This window comes from Mobula hypostoma, chromosome 6 (genome assembly GCF_963921235.1).
Source record: "Mobula hypostoma chromosome 6, sMobHyp1.1, whole genome shotgun sequence".
In the NCBI taxonomy this organism is placed as follows: Eukaryota; Metazoa; Chordata; class Chondrichthyes; order Myliobatiformes; family Myliobatidae; genus Mobula; species Mobula hypostoma.
Window position 1 is genome coordinate 147,614,903 of NC_086102.1, and position 25,119 is coordinate 147,640,021.

General features: G+C 42.5%; 1 protein-coding gene across 7 annotated transcripts in view; it reads left to right on the forward strand.

Annotated features, from left to right (window-relative positions):
* Positions 1 to 25,119, forward strand: part of hecw2b (HECT, C2 and WW domain containing E3 ubiquitin protein ligase 2b) — a 377,012-nt gene that overhangs the window by 233,193 nt on the left and 118,700 nt on the right. For all 7 annotated transcript variants that reach the window (XM_063051950.1, XM_063051951.1, XM_063051956.1 and 4 more), the window contains 5 exons: positions 4,732 to 4,856; positions 8,219 to 8,404; positions 9,867 to 10,001; positions 19,604 to 19,706; positions 21,373 to 21,469. In XM_063051950.1, the coding sequence (XP_062908020.1) occupies positions 4,732 to 4,856; positions 8,219 to 8,404; positions 9,867 to 10,001; positions 19,604 to 19,706; positions 21,373 to 21,469 (646 nt within the window). The remainder of the gene's footprint in view (positions 1 to 4,731; positions 4,857 to 8,218; positions 8,405 to 9,866; positions 10,002 to 19,603; positions 19,707 to 21,372; positions 21,470 to 25,119) is intronic.

Consider the following 25,119-nt stretch of genomic DNA (forward strand, 5'->3'; position numbering starts at 1 on the left):
ACTAAGAACAGAAATTGTCTAGGCCAGTTTTCTTCATGTACCTAATCTGACTTTGAGTGTGTACCACTCTAATTCAGTCCTCTTTTGATTCTCCATTTGTTTCTCAATTTTGCAATCTGATTGATACACTGTGGATCTCATATTTCACCAATATCCCACATTTCTTAAAGTCTAAATAATTGATCATTTAAATCTAGTATCTTTGGTTAAGAATCAGATGCAAATCATTGGTTACTAGCAAAGTTCACTCTGTTGAACAATGCATGAAGGCATCAGGATTTTTTTCCCTTTGTGAATAAATAATTTGTATTAAAATATATCTGTAATAAATGTATGGAGATATTCTATTCTCATTTTAATGAAATATCTAAAATGCTTTTGCTTATCAAGAAATTTTTATTCATGTAGATGTGGAAATTCTATTTGTTTATGGAAAGTAGTCCTTGCTGTAGGCAGAAGTATCATGATTCAACTGTCTGAGTTTGTTAACCTTCAAAAATTGCTAGAGAAATTCATTGATTTGCAGATTAAAGTAATTGCAAAATGTAATTGTAACACCAAGCAGTATGTGTTCCAGACAGCAATGGTTTATTGATCCATCCTAGTACGTTATCTTCTGTATGTTGAGTGTCTGCCCTAGCTATGGGTGATCTTGATGCAGGCATTTGATTTTTAGATTTTGTTACTTATTCTATGTTTATATAATGCTCATGATAAATCCAAGTTTGAGTGCCCAGAGTTCTGAATTCTCATGAACCCTCAAATTTTCATTCGTCACGAGCCCCCAAATTCTCGAGACCGTCTACATTGCTACCATTGAGAGCATCCTGACTAACTGTATCACTGCCTGGTATGGGAACTGCACCAATCTTGACCGCTGGGCACTGCAGAGAGTGGTACGGACAGCCCAGCTCATCTGTGGAAGTGAACTTCCCTCCATTGAGGATATTTACAGCAGTAGGTGCAGAAAGAAGGCCCAGAAGATCACCAGGTCACCCCACCCATAAACTGTTTCAGCTGCTTCCGTCTGGCAAACAGTACCACAGCATTAAAGCCAGGACCAACAGGCTACAGGACAGCTTCTTTCTACAAGCCATTAGACTTTTAAATTCACATGTCTGTACATTGCGTCGGAGTATTGACACAAATATTTTTACACCCACAAGTTGTGGGATGGATGTAAGATTTAAATAAATTCAATTCAAAAAATTCAATTTAAACAAACAACATTACCAGGCAGGGATGATGGCAGAGAAGTAATGGCTGGAATTTCTGGAAGGACTTCACAAGACACAGGATATATACATACCAAGAAGTATTCTAAAGGCATGACGACACACCCCATGGCTAACGAGAAGTCAAAGCCACCGTAAAAACCGAAGAGAGGGCATAAAGTACAGCAAAAATTAATGGGAAGCTAGAGGATTGGGAAGCTTTCAAATACCAACAAAAGGCAACTGAAAAAGTCATTAATAAGGTAAAGATGGAATACAAAAGTAAGCTAGTCAATAATATTAAAGAAGATACCAAAAGTTTCTTCAGATACATAAAGTGTAAAAGAGAGGTGAGAGTGGATATCGGACTACAGGAAAATGATGCTGGAGAGGTAGCAATGGGGGACAATGAAATGGAGGGTGAATTGAATAAGTATTTTGCATCAGACTTCACTGTGGAAGACACTAGCAGTATGGTGTAAGTTCCAGGTGTCAGGGGTCAAGAATTGTGTGAAGTTACCATTGCTAGGGAGAAGGCTGTTGAGAAACTGAAAGGTCTGGGAGTAGATAAGTCACCTGGACTAGATGGTGTACACCCAAGGGTTCTGAAACAGATGGCTAAGGAGATTGTGGAACACTCAGTCCTCTTTTATTGTCATTTAGAAATGCATACATGCATTAAGAAATGATACAATGTTTTTCCGGAGTGATGTCACAGAAAACAGGACAAACCAAAGACTATCACTGACAAAACCACATAATTATAACATATAGTTACAGCAGTGCAAAACAATACTATAATTTGATGAAGAACAAACCATGGGCGCGGTAAAAATAGTCTCAAAGTCCCGAGTCGATCAACTCCTGAGTCCCTGATAGCAGGCAGCAAAAGGGAAAAACTCCCTGCTGTAAACCTCCAGGCACCGTCAACTTGCCGATGCCTTGGAACCAGCCGACACTGAGTCCGTCCGTCCGAGAACTTCGAGCCTCCGACCAGCCGCTCCGATACAGCCTCCCGAGTGCCATCCTCTGCCGAGCGCCTTCAACCTTGCCCCAGCCGCTGAAACACACAAAGCCGAGGATTTCGGGGCCTTCTGCTCCGGAGATTCCGGTTACCACGCAGTAGCAGTGGCAGCGAAGCGGGCATTTCAGAAGTTTTGCAGATGTTCCTCTGTACTCTCACATCTGGCAGTAGTAATGATCTTTCAAGAATCACTAGATTCTGAAATGGTTCTGGAAGACTGGAAAATTACATATGTCACTCCACTCTTCCAGAAGGGAGAAAGGCAGAAGAAAGGGCAGAAGAGAGAGGCGGGGTGAGAGCATCTGTTGACTTCTATGCATCAAGCACCAAGCTGCGGCGTTGCAGGGGGGGGGATGTGGAGTTGGGCCTCGGGACTCTTATTACGTGATTTTGATCTTGTGTGTGCTTACTGTGTGTGACTGTTGATAATGTGTCTTTGCACAAATTACAAGCCGGATAGACAAAGGAGCATTTGTTGATGTTGTGTATTTGGATTACAGAAGCCCTTTGACATGGTGACACATATGAGGCTGCTTACTAAGGTATGAGCCCTATGGTATTACAGGGAAGATTCTAGCATGGATAGTGCAGTGGCTGATTGGACAGGAGGCAAAGAGTGGAGCCTTTTTCTGGTTGGCTGCTGGTGACGAGTGGTGTTCCACAGGTGTCTGTGTTGTGACTGATTGCTTTTACGTTATATGTTAATGATTTTGATGATGGAATTGATGACTTTCTTGTGAAGTTTGCAGACAATATGAAGGTAGGTGGGGGACAGGTGGTTTTGAGGAAATAGAGAGGTTACAGAAGCACTTAGACACATTAGGAGAATAGGCAAAGAAGTTGCAGATGGAATCCAGTGTGAGAAGTGTATGGACATGCTCTTTGGTAGAAGAAATGAAAGGGTTGATTATTTTCTAAATGGAGAGAAAACACAAAAAACTGATCTACAAAGGGACTTGGGAGTGCTTGTGCAGGATGCCCTAAAGGTTAATTTTCAGGTTGAGTCTGTGGTGAGGAAGGCAAATGTAATGTTATTATTCATTTCAAGAGGACTGGAATAAAAAAGCAAGGACGTAATATTGAGACTTTATAAAGCACTGGTGAAGCCTCACTTGGAGTATTATGAGCAGTTTTGGGCCCCTTATCTTAGAAAAGATGTGCTGAAACTGGAGAGGGTTCAAAGGAGGTTCACAAAAATGATTCCAGGTTTGAATGGCTTGTCGGATGAAGAGCGTTTGATAGCTCTGGGCCTTTAATCACTGGAATTCAGAAGAATGAGGGGTGACCTCATTGAAACCTTTCGAATGGTGAAAGGTTGTCATAGAGTGGATGTGGAAAGGATGTTTCCTATGGTTGGAGAGTCTAAGACCAGAGGACACAACACAGCCTCAGAGCAGAGGGGTGTCCTTTTAGAACAGAGATGAGGAAGAATTTCTTTAGCCACAGAGTGGTGGATCTGTGGAATTCTTTGCCACAGGCAGCGGTGGAGGCCGAGTTTGACTGTATATTTAAGGCAGAGATTGATAGCTTCTTGATTGGTCAGGGCATGAAGGGATACGGGGAGAATACGGGAGATTGGGGCTGAAACAGAAAATAGATCAGCCTGATAACGGTGGGTGGAGCAGACTCGATCATTTTGTTCCTATGTCTTATGATCTTATTACTTTAAAAGAAAGAAATCTATTTTTAAAATCATTTAAAATTCCTCTATAAAACTGTATTGTAGTACTAGCTCCAAAGATAAAATGAAGATGATGGCTTGGAAATTGTGTTGCATGTCAAAATGTTTGTTAAAGCAATACTGTGCCGTAGCCTATGCAAGTTGATTGTGAAGTCCAAAGACTCCAATATTTCATAGTATGCGTGTGCAATGTGCAGGGCTTTTCTGTGGCATTATGGAGACTCGAAACCATGAAACAAATTTAATGGAAATGGATTGTTGGTGGGGGGGGTGGGTAAACAAGGGAAGGAGTGGGTGGTACAGGAGATGGGGTGTGGAGAATAATGGTGTTTGGAGAGGAAGTTTCTTGGTTAGAATGGGATTTTGTGAAGACCGTTGCTTGAGTATGGGCTTTGGAGATGACTGATAATGGGTAATCAATCAGAGACTGAAATATCTACTAAGTTTCTCTCCTCTCTGATGCTGCCTGTCCTGTTGAACTCTTCAGCATTCTTTATTTCTGTAGCTGCAATTTTTTGGGGTAAAAAGTCTATTAATGTGGCTCAATGCCAAATATTCCTGCCCCAAAAAGCCTCAGGTGCCTCAGTGCTTTAAAGAGCTGTATCAATAAATTGTTGTTGTAAAGCACTATCTAAAGTTACATTGCAAACAGTTAACAAAATAACATTTAATATTGTGTGGTATAAAATGGTGTGTATTGGCCATCACTCAGTGAGATGTCAATAAACTTCATTTCTCCGAGCCGTGATTATTCATGATAAGCATGCCAAATGGAGGTAATCATCGACATGACGGTTACTTTGTCTTGACAGATTTCAGGAGAGAACCTACATTTTCTCACTCTGCGACCCGCACCAGGATGAATTTGCTTCTGCAGTCTCCTCCTGTCAAATTTTTCACCAGCCCGGAATTCTTCACAGTGCTCCATTCCAATCCTGTAAGCAAATGATCCTGTTCTTTTATTCAGCTGAGTATCCTGATTACTCTGAGAGCATGGGGAACTCCTGCTGACCCAAGCTGCACTACAATGTGCTGTGCGCGGTCATTTTGAGCCCGAGATGAGAGCATTTTGGAAGAATTAATTTTATCCTGAATTTTAGGCACAAATGGCATGCATGCTTGTTTAGCCCTTTTTTTTTTATTAAGTTAGCCCAGTGGTCCCCAACCACCAGGCCGCGGACCAGTACCAGGCCGCAAAGCATGCGCTACCGGGCCACGAGGAAATGATATGAGTCAGCTGCACCTTTCCTCATTCCCTGTCACGCACTGTTGCACTTGAACATAGGGTTGCCAACTGTCCTGTATTTGCCGGGACATTCTGTAAATTGGTTTGTCCGGTATTTCCCCCACTAAGGTAGAGTGTTCCTATGAAACCTTCCGTGCCGAAATGGCGTGAAGTGAAGAAGCAATTACCATTAGTTTATATGGGAAGAATTTTTGAGCGTTCCCAGACCCAAAAAATAACCTAACAAATCATACCAAATAACACATAAAACCGAAAATAAATAACACTAACATATAGTAAAAGCAGGAATGATATGATAAATACACAGCCTATATAAAGTAGAAATAATGTATGTACAGTATAGTTGGGAAGATGAAGACAAAAGCGATTTCTGGGGTCGGGGGGGAGAAGAAAAGGAAAAAAAAATTGGCACGTATGCACATACGCACACAGGTGCCCGTGCAAAGGATTCATGGTCATGGTAGTCTTTCTTGAGTTAAAGTGTCCCGGGATTTGACTGCTACTTTTGTCCCTTATTTGGGAGTGAGAAAGTTGGCAACCCTAACTGTAAAACACACGTTGAGGTGAGTTTAACCCTACTTGAACACCAGCCCCCCCCCCCCCCCCACCGGTCGGCTGGTCTGCAGTGCAAAAAAGGTCGGGGACCCCTGAGTTAGCCCATCTATGCAACCAGAAGTTACCACGCATACTAAGATAGTGAACATTTATGCTTTCAGAAAAGGTTAGGTTAACAATATTACTTACCCACCTTATCCCCACCAGAGCTTGGAAAACAATAGATATTATGTATTAAATTGAGGATTAAAAACGATAAAATTAAAATGAATTAAAGATGGGTTTGTATCATAAAGTTTTTAAATAGCGTAAACTGAACGTGGCCATCAGTTACATCAGAACATCTGTCAAAGAAGAGGTAATAAAGATGTATTTAATTTGCTACAATGATATGTACAAAACACTGGAAATTGGAGATATGGGAAAGGCCACGTGGTGGTGACAATTATTGTGTTGATGTATCCTCTCTCATTACCACTTACTATGCGGTGTAGACTTGGCGATCTAGCCATATGAAAGTCAATGTAAAAAGTAAACCAAGTATCCACTTCATGTGTGTCTGGATTACTGGTGGTATTTGGAACACATGGAGTGGCAGAGAGTAGTACTGGAGAGTTGTTTATCAGATTGCCGGCTTGTGACCAGTGGTGTGCCATAGGGATTGGTGCTGGACCCCTATTATTTATCATCCATATTAATGATTTGGATGAGAATGTAGGTGGCTTGGTTAATAATTCTGCAGATGACGCCAAAATTGGTGGTATAGCGGATGGTGAAGAAAGTTGTCTAAGGCTTTATAGTGACTTGGATCAACTAGGAAAGTGGGCAGATGGAGTTTAGCTCTGACAGGTGCGAGGTGTTGTATTTTGGGAAGTTCAGGGCAGGACTTGTACAGTAAATGGAAGGGCCCTGGACATTGCTGAAGAAGAGGGAGATCTCAAGGTACAAGTTTGTTGTTCCCTGAAAGTGGCAGAGTGGTGAAGAAGGCACATGGCCTGCTTACCTTCATTTTTCAGGCCACAGAGGAGATGGGACTTGATGTTATGGCTGTACAAGCCATTGGGAGATTGCATTTGAAGAATATTGCATATTTCTGGTCTCCGGAAGGATGTCAAGCTGGAAAAGGTGCAGAAATCTTCACTGGGATGTTGCCGGGTTTGGAGGACTTGAGTTATAAGGAGAGGCTGGATAGGCAGGGGCTGTTGTCCCTGGGGTGATGGAAGCTGAGGGATGACCTTGTAGAGGACAGAGGTTTGAGGTGAAAGGGGAACAATTTAAATGGACCGGGGGGGGGTGCGTGGGGAGTCAAGTTTTACACGCAGGGGATGGGATGGCGGGTATATGGCATGAGCACCTGAGGAAATGGTAGAGGTGGACACGATGTTTAAAGGACATTTTAGACAGATATGTGGATAGGAAGGGTTTGGTAGGATATAGGCTAACTGCAGGAAAATAGGACTAGCTCAGGTAGGTACCTGTGTCAGCGTGGATTAATTGGTCCAAAGGGACTGCTTCCGTGCTGTTTAATGTCATGAGAAATATTTGCAGCAAGTAATAGAGAAATTGCATGGGAAAATATAACATGCACTTTACTGCAGCAAATGCAGAATAAATCCATTAGATGGATGTAACAGTTGGGAAGGAAAAGGTGCAATTACTTTATTTCAAAGAAACTTCTTGTGAGTGTCTGTACCTGATCATAATCCAACTATCCTGTGAATCATACTTTAAGATGGGTTGGTTGAATTGGAAAGGGTTTGGGTAAAAACCACATGAATGACTGAATCAAAACATTGTAGATTTTCAGGTGATGCTCAAAGTATTGAACTTATTTTCATTGCAAACAGGAAATTTATGAGAGGCTTATGAAACATTGATTTATCTTAATCTGATTTAATAACCATTTTAAAGAACTTGAGCACTAAAGTAGCAACATGATGTAAAATTGGGGAGTTTTTATCTCAGAGAGAATGAAGTTTGCCAGGTTCATGCTCTATTGTTTATATTTTTAAAATGTGAGATGCTTAGAAGCACAACACCTAACAGTGCAAGCGACCTAGTTTCAATTCCTGCCACTACCTGTAAGTTTATACGTTCTCCCTGTGACCAGGTGGGTTTCCTCCGGATGCTCCAGTTTCCACACACAGTCCAAAGATGTGCTGGTTGGTGGGTTAATTGGTCACTATATATTGTCCCGTGATTAGGCTAGGATTAAATTGTGGGATTGCTGGGCGGCGTGACTCGAAAGGTCCTATTCTGTGCTTTATCTCAATAAATAAATAACCTCAGGATTGAAAGGCATTAAACAAAGGCATGGCTAATCAAGTTGTTCATGGAATATCACAGTTTTAGTTATACCTGGGCAATGGGAAGTTGTCAAATGCGATCATTTTAAAAGGATCTCTTTGCAAATATTGGCACTATTTGAAAGTGCCTGAGCTATATATAACATTTTACATATGTCAGTCATCATTTCCTTTAACTTTATTTCTTATCAGCGTGCCTATCGAATGTTTTCGACCAACACATGCTTGAAACACATGATCACCAAAGTAAGGCGAGATGCCCATAACTTTGAGCGCTATCAGCACAATCGAGACCTGGTGGCATTCCTGAACTTATTTGCTAACAAACAGCTGGAGCTTCCGCGAGGCTGGGAGATGAAGCATGACCATCAGGGGAAGGTGAGTAGCATGGAAGAGAGTGCCCATCTCATGAACTTGATTGCAATGTCTGGTGACTACATCACTTAGTGAAACTTTTGGACCAAGCTCAAGTTTTCACAAAATTTTCATGAAAGATTCCATTTTAGACTCAAGTATATATCAAATCAGTAACTTTAGTCCGCCAGATTCGTGCACAGCAGAGAAATGATTTCATAGCGTTTCAATTGAGTTTTTAGAATTGATACATTTTACTCTTAAATTCATGCTCTGATTAGAAATCTTGGGGGTGATTCCTTCATTTTTCTCTTGACAATCAAGAGATTAGTTTCTCATGAGATAGGTCAGGCTTGTTTTGTTCAGCAATGTTAAAAAGGCTGGATCTTTACAAAAGGAAAGGTCAGCATGTCTTCTGAATCTGCTGGTCCTAGCAATAATACAATCTTATTATCATAAAACACAGTCCTTTTGCACATGGTCTCATTAATATGCACAGAATTTTCTTCAGAGTTGGTGAATCAAGATGTAGGAGGGATAATTTAAGGTGAGAGAGAGGAGATTTATTAGGAACCTGAGGGGTTTCACCCAGAGGGTGGTAAGTATATGGAACGAACTGCCAGTGGAAGTGGTTGAGAAAGGTAATTAACAGTATTTAAAAGGTACTTGGACTAGCACATAGATAGGAAAGTTTTCGAAAGACATGGTCCATATCTAACTTAGATGGGAATCTTAGTTGTCATGGATCAGATGGGCTGAAGGGTTTGTTTCCATTCTGTATGACTGTGACTTACTTTAAGACAGAATCAAGCTCAAAGTAGTGGAGGAAAGAGGGTAAACTGGGTCATGCCTACCATCGCTCAATCCACCTGAATAATCTGAAGAAATTTGTGAGCTGTCATTATGCTACCAAGCATTCCTTTCATAAGACTTGTCTGTCCAAAAACGGGTGGCTGGACACACCCCCCCCCCACCACCCATTCTAAAATTATTATTATTTGATTGCTGAGGTATCCTTGTGCAGCAGAAGATGTGTGGGTTTAGTTAAAATTTATGCAGCTCAGTTTGCGAAGTGGAAGAAGGCAATTTGATTTTATAACTAGCTGGCTAACCTGTCAGTTGTCATGAGTCTCATGTTAATGAAAACAGTCAGTTACCTTCTGTTGCTATATCAAATATTGGACATTTGACAAGGTGAGACCACACAGAATTTTAAATTAACCGCTACATAGTAACCATATTGTATAAATATGCTGCATTTGTTTCTAATCTCAGAACTATTTTGTAGATGAGATAAATATTTGGCTTTAGTGAACAGGGAATAATGGACAAAGTTTGTTTAGACACCTGATATTGGTCAGTCATATTTAAAGGTGCACTTTCATTATCAAAGAAGTTTTTGTTTTCACATCTTTAAGTGACTAATTTGGAACAGTACACAGTAGTATGCAGTCGCAAGCCCCTGATTTTATGTGTCCTTTTCCAGCCCTTTTTTGTTGATCACAATTCTCGCAGCACTACTTTCATAGATCCAAGGCTTCCTCTTCAGACTGCCAGGCCCTCAATTGCATTAGTTCATCGGCAACACTTACAAAGGCAGCGCAGCCACAGTGCTGGTGAGGTAAAGACCTACATTTCTGATTTGACTGTCCTTTATTGTGGTCAAAAAAATGTCTCAATTATAAGTGTAGACCATCACTGAAATTACAGTAATGTGGTGCAATGTTATTTGGATATTGGGGAACAGATTATCTTGCATAAGAATATGAATTGGTTTATATTAGGAAACTGTTTATAGTTCTTTAAATCCTGTTTAACATTCTTTTTTGTGTTTTGCCTATCAAGTGTCAATTTTAAGTTGAATCAATATATTTAATTTGTATCTTTAAATAGGAGAAAATATTTTTCTCAGGTGTTTGAAAATCAGTGTTTGTTTTGAAAACTAAGTCTGGGACAGTGTTTGAGCCTGAGTACCCGGTGTTCAAAATCAGGTTATTTGTGTGATAGTTTTGTGTTTACAATCATGAATAACCCGTGTTTTCCTTGCTCCTGTTGTGTACAAATATTTTTTCCCATCAAAAGAGAGGTGAATGGAAGACAAATAAGGGCAAGTCACTCCTGATTATCCTCTTGTGGATCAGAACAAGGAATCCTACTTTATTGCAAGAGGAATTGAATACAATGAAGTTCCCTGCAACTATACAGGGTTACAGTGAGACAGCACCTGGAATATTATGTGCAGGTCTGATCTTTCTACCTCAGGCGGATGTACTTGTGACAGAGAGAGTGTATTGAAGATTCTTCAGATTGATTCCTGGGAAGGAGATGAGAGACCTTAAGCATTCTGGCCCCTTATTCTCTTTAGTTTTCAAGAGTGAGAGGTCATTTTATTGAAGCATACAAGATTTTTCAAGGGCTTGATAGAATTCAGAGATGGCATTTGCTCTGGCTTGTGGTGTCTAGAACTTGGGGTCACAGTCTTGAGTAAAGGGTTAGCCATTTAGGTGTGAGCTGCAAATATCTTTTTCTTAGTCATAGTCATACTTTATTGATCATGGGGGAAATTGGTTAACTTGGGAATTGTGAGTATTTGGGATTCTCTCCCCAAGAGGATCAGTCTCTGTGTGATATTTGAAAGAGAAGTCAATAATTTCTATGGATATAAAATGAATCATGGTAAAAGAAGAGGTATAATTTTTAATATAGCAGAGCAAGCACAAAAGACTGAGTGAGTTGTTTCTATTTCTTAATGTTCTTGTAGATCTTTTTGGATCAAGGAGGTCTTATTGGCTGCAGAATCTTCTCGAGGAAGGGTGAGCAGCCAGAGATTGTGGTGCACATTGGCCCAATGTTGTAGGTAGAAAGGGAAAGAAGTTCTGTGCAGTGAGTATAGGGAATTAGGGAAGAGGCTGAATAGCGGGACATCCAACGTAGTCGTGTTTGGATTTCTGCCAATGCAATGTGCTAGTCCGGCCAGGAATAGGATGATAGTACAGGTGAATGAATAGTTGAGGAACCGGTGCAGAGGGCAGGGTTTCAGATTTCTGGATCATAGGTATCTCTTCTGGAGAAGATGACACCTGCACAAAAAGGATGGGTTACAACTGAACCCAAGAGAGACCAATGTCCTTGAGGGCAGGTTTGCTAGAGCTGCTGGAGAGGGTTTAAACTAATTTGGTAGGGAATGTGAACGGGAGTGATGGGGCAGTTGTTATAGATGCAGTGTGTAGTGAGACTGTGAGGAAGGATGGGCAGATGATGGGGCAAAATTGCAGTAACTAGAATGAGTTGAAGTGTAATATGGGGGCAAATTTGAAAAGGTGATGAGTACAGGGCTGAAGGTGTTATATTTGAATGTACACAGTGTACAGAATAAGACAGATGACATCCTAATGCAGCTAGAGATTGGCATTGTGGGCATCACTGAGTCGTGGCTGAAAGAAGATCATAGTTGGGAGCTTAACATTTAAGGACACAGATTGCATTGAAAGGAGAGGCAGTTAGGCAGAGGGGGTAGGGTGGCTCTGTTGGTTAAAAATTGAAATCAATATCATAGAAAGAGGTGATATGGTATCGGAGGATGTAGAATCCTTGTGGGTAGAGTTAAGAAACCACAGAGGTAAAGAGTCTGATAGGAGTTAACATTCAGGCTTCTGAACAGTAGCCAGGATGTGGGATATAAATTAAAATGGGAAATGGAAAAGGCAATCAAAAAAGGGTAATGTTGTGAAGGATTTCAATATGCAAAATCAGGTTGATGATCAATCCCAAAAGGGGGAATTTGTCAAATGCCTTTGAGTGGATGTCAGGTCATTGGAAAATGATGCTGCCGAGGCAGTTGAGTTCTCCAGTGCAGGGGTTCCCAACCTGAGGTCCACAGACCCCTCAGTTAATGGTAGGGATCCATGACATAAAAAAAGGTTGGGAATCCCTGCTCCAGGGGAAAGACAATTCTAGATTATGAACGCAAACAACAGGAATTCTGCAGATGCTGGAAATTCAAGCAACACACATCAAAGTTGCTGGTGAACGCAGCAGGCCAGGCAGCATCTCTAGGAAGAGGTACAGTCGACGTTTCGGGCCGAGACCCCCTCGTACTCCATCTGTCATTTATTTTTACACACACATTCTTTCTTTCACTCTCCTTTTTCTCCCTCTGTCCCTCTGACTATACCCCTTGCCCATCCTCTGGGTCTCCCCCCCTCCCCCTTTTCCTTCTCCCTGGGTCTCCTGTTCCATGATCCTCTCATATCCCTTTTGCCAATCACCTCTCCAGCTCTTGGCTCCATCCCTCCCCCTCCTGTCTTCTCCTATCATTTTGAATCTCCTCCTCCCCCTCCCATTTTCAAATCTCTTACTAACTCTTCCTTCAGTTAGTCCTGATGAAGGGTCTCGGCCTGAAACGTCGACTGTATTTCTTCCTAGAGATGCTGCCTGGCCTGCTGCGTTTACCAGCAACTTTGATGTGTGTTGTCTCGATTATGAACTAGATTTGATTAGGGAGACTAAGGTAAAGGAACCCTTAAGAGGCAGTGGTCACAATAGGAATTCACCCTGCAGTTTGAGAGGGAGATGATAAAGTCAGATGTATCAGTATTATAGTAGAGTAAAGGGTATTACAGAGACATGAGGGAGGAACTAGCCTGTTGATTGGAAGTTTCTGGGAGAAATTCATAAGGCCCAGGATAGATGTATCCAAAAGATGACGAAGTATTCTAAAGGGAGGATGAGGTGTGACCATGGCTGACAAGAGAAGTCAAACACAGCATAAAAGGAAAAGCGAAGGCTTATCCAATAGCAAACATTAGTGGGAAGTTAGATGATTGGTAAACCAACAGAAGCAGCTTAAAAAGCCGTAAGAGAGAAAAGTGAAATATGAAGGTAAGCGAGCTAATAGTATAAAAGAGGATATCAAAAGTTTATTCAGATATTTAAAGAGTGAAAAAAAGAGGCAAGAGTGGATATCAGATCGCTGGAAAATGATGCTGGCAAGATAGTAATAGGGAACAAAGAAATGGTGGATGAACTTAATGAGTGTTTTGCGTCATTCTTCAACGTGGAAGACACTAGCAGCATGCCGGGAATTGGAGAATGTCTGGACAGAAGTGAGTGTAGTTGCTATGACTAAGAAGGTGCTTGGGAAGCTGAAATATTTGAAGGTAGATAAATCAACTGGGCCAGATGGATGACACCTCAAGGTTCTAAAAGAGGTAGCTGAAGAGATTGTGGAGGCATTAGTAATGATCTTTCAAGAATCAATAGATTCTGGAATGGTTCCAAGGACTGGAAGTTTGCAAATGTTACTCCATTCTTTAAGAAGGGAGAGGCAGAAGAAAATAAATTATAGGCCAGTTAGCCTGAATTCACTGGTTGGAAAGATGTTGGAGTCCATTATTAAGGATGAGGTTTCAGGGTACTTGAAAGCACATGATAAAATAGGCCAAAGTCAGCATGGTTTACTTTAGGGGAAATCTTGCCTGACAAATCTGTTGGAACTCTTTGAAGAAATAACCAGCAGAATAGACAAAGGACAGTCAGTGGATGTTGTTTACTTGGATTTTCAGAAGGCATTTGACAAGGTGCTGCATATGAAGCTGCTAAATAAGATATTACTGGTATTACTGGACAGAAGATTGGCTGACTGGCAGGAGGCAAAGCATGGGAATAAAGAGGTCGGGCTAGCTGCTAGTGACATGGTGTTCTGTAGGGGTCGGTGCTGGGACCACTTCTTTTTATGTTATATGTCAATGATTTGGATAGTCATAGTCATAGTCCTACTTTATTGATCCCGGGGGAAATTGGTTTTCGTTGCAGTTGCACTATAAATAATAAATAGTAATAGAACCATAAATAGTAAATAGTAATATGTAAATTATGCCAGTAAATTATGAAATAATCCAGGACCAGCCTATTGGCTCAGGGTGTCTGACCCTCCAAGGGAGGAGTTGTAAAGTTTGATGGCCACAGGCAGGAATGACTTCCTATGACACTCTGTGCTGCATCTCGGTGGAATGAGTCTCTGGCTGAATGTACTCCTGTGCCCACCCAGTACATTATGTAGTGACACACATCAAAGTTGCTGGTGAACGCAGCAGGCCAGGCAGCATCTCTAGGAGAAGGTACAGTCGACGTTTCAGGCCGAGACCCTTCGTCAGGACTAACTGAAGGAAGAGTTAGTAAGAGATTTGAGAGGGGGAGGGGGAGATCCAAAATGATAGGAGAAGACAGGAGGGGGAGGGATGGAGCCAAGAGCTGGACAGGTGATTGGCAAAAGGGGATATGAGAGGATCATGAGACAAGAGGCCCAGGGAGAAAGACAAGGGGGGGGGGGACCCAGAGGATGGGCAAGGGGTATAGTCAGAGGGACAGAGGGAGAAAAAGGAGAGTGAGAGAAAGAATGTGTGTATAAAAATAAATAACGGATGGGGTACGAGGGGGAGGTGGGGCATTAGTGGAAGTTAGAGAAGTCGATGTTCATGCCATCATGTTGGAGGCTACCCAGACGGAATATAAGGTGTTGTTCCTCCAACCTGAGTGTGGCTTCATCTTTACAGTAGAGGAGGCCGTGGATAGACATGTCAGAATGAGAATGGGATGTGGAATTAAAATGTGTGGCCACTGGGAGATCCTGCTTTCTCTGGTGGACAGAGCGTAGGTGTTCAGCAAAGCGGTCTCCCAGTCTGCGTCGGGTCTCGCCAATATATAGAAGGCCACATCGAGAGCACTGGACGCAGTATATCACCCCAGCCGACTCACAGGTGAAGTGTCGCCTCACCTGGAAGGACTGTTTGGGGCCCTGAATGGTGGTAAGGGAGGAAGTGTAAGGGCATGTGTAGCACTTGTTCCGCTTACAAGGATAAGTGCCAGGAGGGAGATCAGTGGGGAGGGATGGGGGGACGAATGGACAAGGGAGTTGCGTAGGGAGCGATCCCTATGGAAAGCAGAGAGCGGGGGTGAGGGAAAGATGTGCTTAGTGGTGGGATCCCGTTGGAGGTGGCGGAAGTTACGGAGAATAATATGTTGGACCCGGAGGCTGGTGGGGTGGTAGGTGAGGACCAGGGTAACCCTATTCCTAGTGGGGTGGCAGGAGGATGGAGTGAGAGCAGATGTACGTGAAATGGGGGAGATGCGTTTGAGAGCAGAGTTGATAATGGAGGAAGGGAAGCCCCTTTCTTTAAAAAAGGACAGCTCCCTCATCCTGGTATGAAAAGCCTCATCCTGAGAGCAGATGCGGCAGAGACAGAGGAATTGTGAGAAGGGGATGGCATTTTTGCAAGAAACAGGGTGAGAAGAGGAATAGTCCAGATAGCTGTGAGAGTCAGTAGGCTTATCGTAGACATCAGTGGATAAGCTGTCTCCAGAGACACAGACAGAAAGATCTAGAAAGGGGAGGGAGGTGTCGGAAATGGACCAGGTAAACTTGAGGGCAGTGTGAAAGTTGGAGGCAAAGTTAATAAAGTCAACGAGTTCTGCATGCGTGCAGGAAGCAGCGCCAATGCAGTCGTCAATGTAGTGAAGGAAAAGTGGGGGACAGATACCAGAATAGGCACGGAACATAGATTGTTCCCCAAAGCCAACAAAAAAGCAGGCATAGCTAGGACCCTTACGGGTGCCCATAGCTACACCTTTAGTTTGGAGGAAGTAGGAGGAGCCAAAGGAGAAATTATTAAGAGTAAGGACTAATTCTGCTAGACGGAGCAGAGTGGTGGTAGAGGGGAACTGATTAGGTCTGGAATCCAAAAAGAAGCGGAGAGCTTTGAGACCTTCCTGATGGGGGATGGAAGTATATAGGGACTGGACATCCATGGTGAAAATAAAGCGGTGGGGGCCAGGGAACTTAAAAGCATCGAAAAGTTTAAGAGCGTGAGAAGTGTCACGAACATAGGTAAGAAGAGATTGAACAAGGGGGGATAAAACCGTGTCGAGGTATGCAGAAATGAGTTCGGTGGGGCAGGAGCAAGCTGAGACAATAGGTCTGCCAGTACAGGCAGGTTTGTGGATCTTGGGTAGGAGGTAGAAATGGGAAGTGCAGGGTGTGGGAACTATAAGGTTGGTAGCAGTGGATGGGAGATCCCCTGAGCGGATAAAGTTGGTGATGGTGTAGGAGACAATGGCCTGGTGCTCCTTAGTGGGGTCACGATCGAGGGGTAAATAAGAGGAGGTATCCGCGAGTTGTCGCTGTGCCTCGGCAAGATAGAGGTCAGTACGCCAGACTACAACAGCACCCCCCTTATCAGCGGGTTTAATAATAAGGTTAGGATTAGTGCGGAGGGAGTGGAGAGCAGAGCGTTCCGAAGGAGTGAGGTTGGAATGGGGACAAGGTGTGGTGAAGTCAAGACGGTTGGTGTCCCGTTGGCAGTTAGCGATAAAGAGATCCAGAGCAGGCAGAAGACCAGAGCAGGGTGTCTATGAAGAGGAGGAGGGTTGAAGACGAGAGAAGGGGTCATCGGTGGGGGTGGAAGAGTCCTTGCCGAAGAAGTAGGCTCGGAGATGGAGACAGCGGAAGAAGAGTTCCGCATCGTGGCGAGCACGGAACTCACTGAGATGTGGGCGAAGGGGGACAAACGTGAGGCCTTTACTGAGGACAGAGCGTTCTGCCTCTGACAGTTGAAGGTCGGAGGGGATGGTAAAGACCTGGCACGGATGAGAGCTGGGATCAGAGGGGGGAGAGGGGAGGCTGGGGTGTCAGTGGAGAGGGGAGGGTTGGGGTGAGAGGAAGATGGAGCCTCTGAGGGCCCAGGAGCTGACGATGGGATCTGAAGGAGACGGGATTGCAGAGTATTGGTGGGGGAAGGGGAGACGGGAGTCACAATAGCAGCACATAAAGACCTGGCCTGGAGTTCAAGGCTGGAGTCGCAGTTGGTGGTTGCGCAATCACTTTGAAGGTGTCCATGGTTGTTGCTGGAGTCCGGGTTTTGAATATGCCCTGAGGTGTTGGAGCCGGCGAGATCAATGGCAGAGGCAATCTGAAGTTCATGCCTGCTCGCGTCGAGGCCAGCAGGCTCTGGGGTCTGCAGATATAAGATCTTGCGATCTTTGCCTAACATGACAAAGTCAAAAAAACGACGATTGCAGGCGTGAATCCGACGGAGGATGAAATAATGGGTAGGACCATTACAGACAGCGAAGAAAGTGTCCCGAAGGTGTGGAAGGGTCTGGGATAGGGACACCAAATACCTCCTCATGGTGGAGACAGTCACCTTCAGAGCTTGACGGGAGAAGCGGCGAGAGGAGAGTCAATAAAATGTGAGTACCTGGGATCCTCAGAAGGTCCAAATTGAGAGGCTTGGAAACGTATCCTAGAGCCAACCGGAGTAAGTTGGCGACAGAGGCACATTCCAAGAAAGGATATATGGCTGTGATAGCGAGTCTGAGTCAAAGTGTGGTCGAAAAGTTGAAGATCTGAGTCAAAATGTGGTCGAAAAGATGAAGATGTAGTGGATGGGAGACATTGACCAAGATGGCATGCAACTTAGACAGCATCCTCTTTTCAGACACCACCGTGAGAGAGTCCAGTTCTATCCCCACAACATCACTGGCCTTATGAATGAGTTTGTTGATTCTGTTGGTGTCTGCTACCCTCAGCCTGCTGCCCCAGCACACAACAGCAAACATGATAGCACTGGCCACCACAGACTCGTAGAACATCCTCAGCATCATCCGGCAGATGTTAAAGAACCTCAGTCTCCTCAGGAAATAGAGACGGCTCTGACCCTTTGTGTAGACAGCCTCAGTGTTCTTTGACCAGTCCAGTTTATTGTCAATTCGTATCCCCAGGTATTTGTAATCCTCCACCATGTCCACACTGACCCCCTGGATGGAAACAGGGTTCACCGGTACCTTAGCTCTCCTCAGGTCTACGACCAGCTCCTTAGTCTTTTTCACACTAAGCTGCAGATAATTCTGCTCACACCATGTGACAAAGTTTCCTGCCGTAGCCCTGTACTCAGCCTCATCTCCCTTGCTGATGCATCCAACTATGGCAGAGTCATCCGAAAACTTCTGAAGATGACAAGACTCTGTGCAGTAGTTGAAGTCTGAGGTGTAAATGGTGAAGAGAAAGGGAGACAAGACAGTCGAGACAAGACAAGATAATGGAATTGATGAAGTTTGTCAACAATATGAAGATGGGTGGAGAGCGGTTAGGTAGTGTTGAGGAAGAGAAGGACTTGAGACACATTGAGATAACGGGCAAAGAATTGGCAGATGGAATATGGAGCAGAGAAGTGTATGGTCATACACCTTGGTAGAAGAAATAAAGGCATAGAGTATTTTCTAAACATAGAGAAAATTCAAAACTCAGAAGTGCAAAGGGACTTGCGATTCATTGTGCAGCATTCACTGAAGGTTAACTCGCAGGTTGAGTCGTTGATAAGGTAGGCAAATGCAATGTTAGCATTCGTTTCTAGAGGACTAGAATATAAGAACAAGGATGTAATACTGAGGCCTTGGAAGGCATTGGTCAGACTACACTTGGAGAACTGCGAGCAGTTTTGCATCTCTTACCTGAGAAAAAATGTGCTGGCATTGGAGAGGGACCAGAGGAGGTTCACTAGAATGATTCTGGGAATGAAAGGGTTAACGTATGAGGAGTGTTTGATGGCTTTGGGCCTGTCCTCACTGGAGTTTAGAAGAGTTAAGGGAGATCTCATTGAATCTTATTGAATGTTGAAAGGCCTAGATAGAGTGGGTGTGGAGAGGATTTCTCTCGTGGGTGTTTAGCACCAGAGGGCACAGCATCCCTTTGGAGCAAAGATGAGGAGGAATTTCTTTTGCCAGAGGGTAGTGAATTTGTGAAATTCATTGCCACAGACGGCTATGGAAGTCAAATCATTGAATAAATTTAAAGAGGAGGGCGATAGGTTCGGGGCATCAAAGGTTACGGGGAGAAGGCAGAAGAATGTGGTTGAGAGGGATAATAGGTCAGCTATGATGGAATGAAAGAGCCCATTCAATGGGCTGAATGGCCTAATTCTGCTCGTATCTCTCATGGTCTTATGTATTCTTTGTGTAGAAAAGGACATTTTAGAAAATGGAAGTGAAGTGGAATTGAGGTGAGGGTGGAGGTGGGGTGTCAGTCTATTGGAATTCTGAGTTCATTCCATTTAGCATGTAGAAGTGAAAAGTAATTCATTAGGTTAGTCAACTGTTGAAATAATAGTTAAAATACTTCCCATAATATATCATTGCATTTTGTATCCACTAAATGATTATTTCTGCTAGGTGGCAGATGATTCTCGCCATCCAGGGCCCCCAGTGATGCCCAGACCATCCAGTACATTTGGCACCATCAGTCGAAACCACAGTCAGGACCTGGTGCCAGTTGGTAAGTCATCCCTTGTTACTTACCCCTTCATGCAGATATGTACAGTTGATGATTTGAAGAGCCATTGTGGGAATGAGCTTCAAACAATAAAATCCAGCTGCTTCCCAATACTTTCATTATGCTGCCTATTGAAGGGTAACAGATTTTGTTAATTCATTTTAAATATATTTTATGTCAACAAATACTACTTTACCCTGAAGGTGTTCCAGTATTGTCCAGTCAATGCTCACATTGGCTTTCTTGTCAGCAAATATTTATAGCATCAGCAAAAAGCATCATCCTTTGAACACAATTGAATAGTTCATGTGGCATTTTCTTTACACTTTAGTCCTCTGTTTATCTGTTTCTGTGCTGCTCTTGCTTCCAGCCACAGGGTGGCAGTAAATCACCTAACGGGTTCCAGCAGAGTGAACATTTACTTAAAATGTGTTATCAAAGCATCTGGGCCAAGGAATTCTGATGTACATGGAACAGCTTCAGTATTTTCCATACTATTTGGCGCATATTGTATTTGATTTTATTCAAACTGTTCATTTTACTTCATATATTTTCAGTAGGAATTAGGGACACGTTGTGGTACATTCATCAGCTATTGACCCTATTTACATGAAGTTATTGATGTTGGTTTCTTCTGAGTACTTTACGTTTCACGGATTCTTTTAAATCAAACAATTTAACAGTACCAAATTATTAATATTTTTGAGACTCCTGATGTCTATTGAATCCATGACATTTAATCTATTGTTTTATCTTGAAACTCGATGAGCTTGCTAGGCGTTTCATAGTTTGATTTCTTGCAAAATGCTCACATAAGTACCTATATTCTAAAATATTACCTAAGCGTTTTCAAAAAATTTCTGAATTTGTTTACACTTTTTTTGTAATTAGTGAATAAGCCTACAATATTCCTTTTACGTAATTCAACAATGCTGATTATTACTAGTTTCGCCGGTTGCATTTTGGAGCAGCCTGCTCCAGAATCTTTGCTTGTCAGCAGGTACTTTGGTTTAATACCGAGCCAAAGTTCATCGTGGTACTTTTATTCCATGAACCTATGCTTTTGAAGTAATCAGATTAGTCTTCTATCGCTGCATGACTTCATGTAACTGGGGTTATTCAGGAATGAACAAGAATAATTATTAATATACTGATTTTGGATGTCAGTAAATTTTTGTCATTATCAACCTGATTCAAGACTGTTATTCGACTAATGTGGTGATGCAAAGACTTGTTCGATGTATTGCATTTTAATCTGTATAGGTTGAGGCCTGCAGCTCAGAGTGGTGGGACAGGATTTTGCATTGGTTGGTGCCCCAGATACTGATCGAGAAATGGGGGAGACATTTTGTTGTGAAATCCAAGTCTAGACTATGCAGAGGAGCTTTCCTGTTCACGCAGGCCTCCTCTCCCTTTTACCAAATGTATGGACAATAGATAAAAGTCAGATGGGAGAAGGGGTTCGGTCCATCATGACATTAATTTTCTTAACTTTGGTTAATGTACCTTCAAGCAACAAGTTCCAATAAAAGAGTTAGATTTGGTTTTAAGTAGATGGTATGAATCTTTCTCTATATGTTGAGTCATTTCAATTGCTCCAATTTATAGATCAGTTCAGCATTCTCCATTTTATAATCCCTGACCTGATGAGATATTCTGTTGTTTTCAGCTTACAATGATAAAATTGTAGCATTTCTGCGTCAACCAAACATCTTTGAAATTCTTCAAGAGCGCCAACCAGACCTTATCAGGAATCACTCACTCAGGTAATCACATTGATTGTCCAAGTGATGGTGCTGGTTATGTGATGCTGTACATTTTTCTGGTACAGTTACCCCTCCAATATCTCAGCCCCTGCATCTGCCCTGCAGCGATGTGTAAGAAAGAGCGAATAAAACTGCTTTAAGCCCATTGAGCATTTTTTTTTCACAAGACATGGATTCTACTCAGTGCATTCCTTTTTTGATGAAAAAAATATATCCTTGTTACCTCATTAGCAATTTGTCCCTGATATGTTACTTAGCGTGGCATTTATGCTATGCCAGTGGCTGAGGAAACATCATGCCCCACATAATTTCTAGTGATTTCAATCTATTCTAAACTACAATAACTTAATGATCTCAATTTAGCTTAAAAGGTGTTAACCAAGCACACACATTACATAAATTGTGAGTTGTTAATGAGAAATCTTGGAGAAAAATTCCTTTGAACCTTAACTTGTTTTGATGCTTTTATGTTCAGTCCTCTAATTCTGTGCACACAGTTAACTTAGTTGTTTCCCCAGAATTTAAAAAAAAAAATCATACTTCCACTGAGGCATCTTCTTCACTGTGAAGGCTGACTACTTTTGCCTAAGTTATCCAGAACATGACTTCATGGATCATTTCTATACTAACTTATTGAAATTTACGATGAACTGTCCTTGAGGTGCACCTCAGAATAATGAATCAGAATCAAGAATCAGGTAATAACATCCTTGCAATGAACGAGTTGTATGGATGCTCCCAATTTACACACTTCAGATATCCCTACCATATGATGGCACCATCGTTGCCAGCAGTAAATTGAAATACCTCAGGAAAGCACCACTTTACCATTCTTTGTGAATTCAGCAGACTTTGCCAAATATTAAATTACATTTTTTGGAAGAGCCGTAGTGACAATATTTATTGTCCGGTGCTGGCTGGCTGATGTGTAGCAATTCCTCCTGCCCCTCCATAGGCAAGGTTACAATTGAGAGCTGGTAGCTGGCCAGCCAGTATGAATGTGTAATACAGCAACTGTGGTGGTTTAGACCAGGATGGCAAGCACAACACTACAACTCAGAGTAGCTTCACAAATAGTGTTTCAGGACTCAGGAGGCATGGACACAACTGACTTAGTTCAATCAAAAGTAAAGCTTTTTAAAGAGTTTAGTAATACAGGGTTTAGCTTTTGTGTTTGCAGCCTATGAAGTAAGATTAAACTACAGAAGTCACATAACAGTTGCATTAGTGTGGGTGGCTGGGAAAATGCTGTGGAATATTCTGCAATCATTAGAGTTAAGTAATAAATTAAACAAATCTGTATCCATTTACGCCACATGATATAAACTGTTCAATAAAACGCCTTTTATTTTTTGCCATCTGTAATCAATATTATCACTTATAAGGTAGACCACTACATTTTGTGGAATGGATGTGTATAACACAAAGATTTCCAGAGCAAGAGTTAAAAAGTTCCATCCAGCAGCCTACTTGATTTCCTTCCACACAATCCCTTCTCCCCTTCATTCTTTCTCTCCCTCCCTCTCTCTCTCTACTCAGTATATCCTTTACTCTCACCTCTCCCTACTTCTCCCCCTTCTCTCTACTGACCCCTATGTCCCCATCTCTCTACTCCCTCCATCCCCCATCGCTCTCTGTCTCTATCTCTCGATTTCATCCCCCAGTGTTATTCTCTTCTCCTTTACCAGCATCCTGATCCCGGCAATGCTGCTCCTTCCCTCTTCCCCTACCTTGTGGAGGAACGTCCAATTTCTCCTCAGCACCAACTCCTCTCTGCCACAGTACTATCTGGGGAGTATCGGGATGGCTACGTTTTGTTTTGCAGGGTGGGCTTGTGACACTTATCTCTGCACAAAACTATTCTAAATGGGTCTTTCAATTGTAATTCACTTCCAGGCCTTCAGCTCCCAGAACCTCTGATTTCGGAGGGTTTTAGTTTGATACGTGGGTTTTGACCAAAGGAGAAAATGGCTGGAATCACTCAGCACTTTAGTGCAAGGGTGTCTATTAGGTGCATCAAAAATCAAACTTACAAAAATTAGCAAAAACAGCAAAAAGAAAGCAGCCAATATTTACAAAAAGATATCCCCCAGAAAACACAATAATAGCTCTATTCTTATTTTTGTTCAACGTGAACTTCTAGTAGCCTCTGTCACTCTCTCACTGAGGGCGATGAGCTTCTTTTTATTCGGCACTCGGAGATGCTTTCTTCAATTACCAACAAAGTTAACGTAAGTCTAGACATGAATTAGAGTATGATGCACCCCATAATGTAGTCACAATCATATTACGAAATAAACAGAAGTATCTACTTAAATACAGTATACAAACAACGTATACACATTTGCACATGCCCGTTACTAAAGAAATGGAATATTCCACCGTTTGTGGCCGGAAGGCACCATAAAGCCAACTTGAGTGTATCAACTCAGTTTAGTGCCCATTATGAGAATATACCGGGGCAGACATTGAAATGTGTACACTCAGCGCAACGATAGCAGAATGACAAGGCTGTGTGTGTGTGTGTGTGTGTGTGTGTGTGTGTGTGAGAGAGAGAGAGAGAAAATAGCGTGAGTAAGGAGTGCGTTTACCGAGTGCTCTCCATCATAGTTCTTAATAGCAGTATGGGCAATTTCAGATCCCCATTAGTGAAATTGTATCTTTGTTTCAGACACTGGCTCCTATTTAATCTTTTGTTGCAGGCTGTGTTGTCTCTGACATGTTTCTTTGCCTTTAAATCTCCAACAAATCAGAGGTGCACAAGAACACTCTGGTGCTTTTCCGATTTTCTGATGTCCTGCCTATCCGTGTTAACCTCCTCGCAGATGTATGTCTGAAATCAGCAACCCATGAGAGTTATGAATATGCTTCCTGTAATTATATAGTCCACATAGATGAGTTTGCATTGGGCTCTTGCATCAATCGTAGTCCTTCTGGGAGCTGCTAGCCTGTTTTTCTCCTGAATTTGTAAGTAGAGAAGTCAGTAAAATATATACAGCAGTGACTGGCCAAAGCTTCTTTGACATCATAACTTAAACTGTCACTGAAAAGCACAAGAGCAGCCAAAATCATAGATAGTTAGATTAGACAGATCAGCTTTATTCATCACATGTACTGCAGATTGAAATGTACAGTGAAATTTCTTGTTTGCTTCAATGACCAACGGGGTCTGATGATGTGCTTGGGGCTGCCCACAAGCTTCGTCATGCTTCCAGTGCCAACATAGCGTGCCCACAACTTACTAACCCTCACCCATAAGCCTTTAGAATGTGGGAGGACACTAGAGAACCAGCGGAAACCCACATGGTCCCAGGGAGAATGTACAAACTTCTTACAGAGAGTGGTGGGAATTGAGCGTAGATCGCTGCTGCTGTAAAGCATCACGCTAACCGCTACACTACTGCATGCCCAACGAGCTTCCTTCCTCTCAGGTAGCATTGTGGGAACGTCTTCACTGGTGGCAGTGGTTCAAGGGGTAGCAATTAACCAGACACATTCACATTCCATCAATGCATCTTCTGATAACGCATGTTTCGAAGTTCAAAGTAAAATTTATTATCAGAGTACGTACATGTCACAGAGTACGTACATGTCACCACATACAACCCTGAGAATCTTTCTCCTGCGGGCACACTCAGCAAATCTATAGA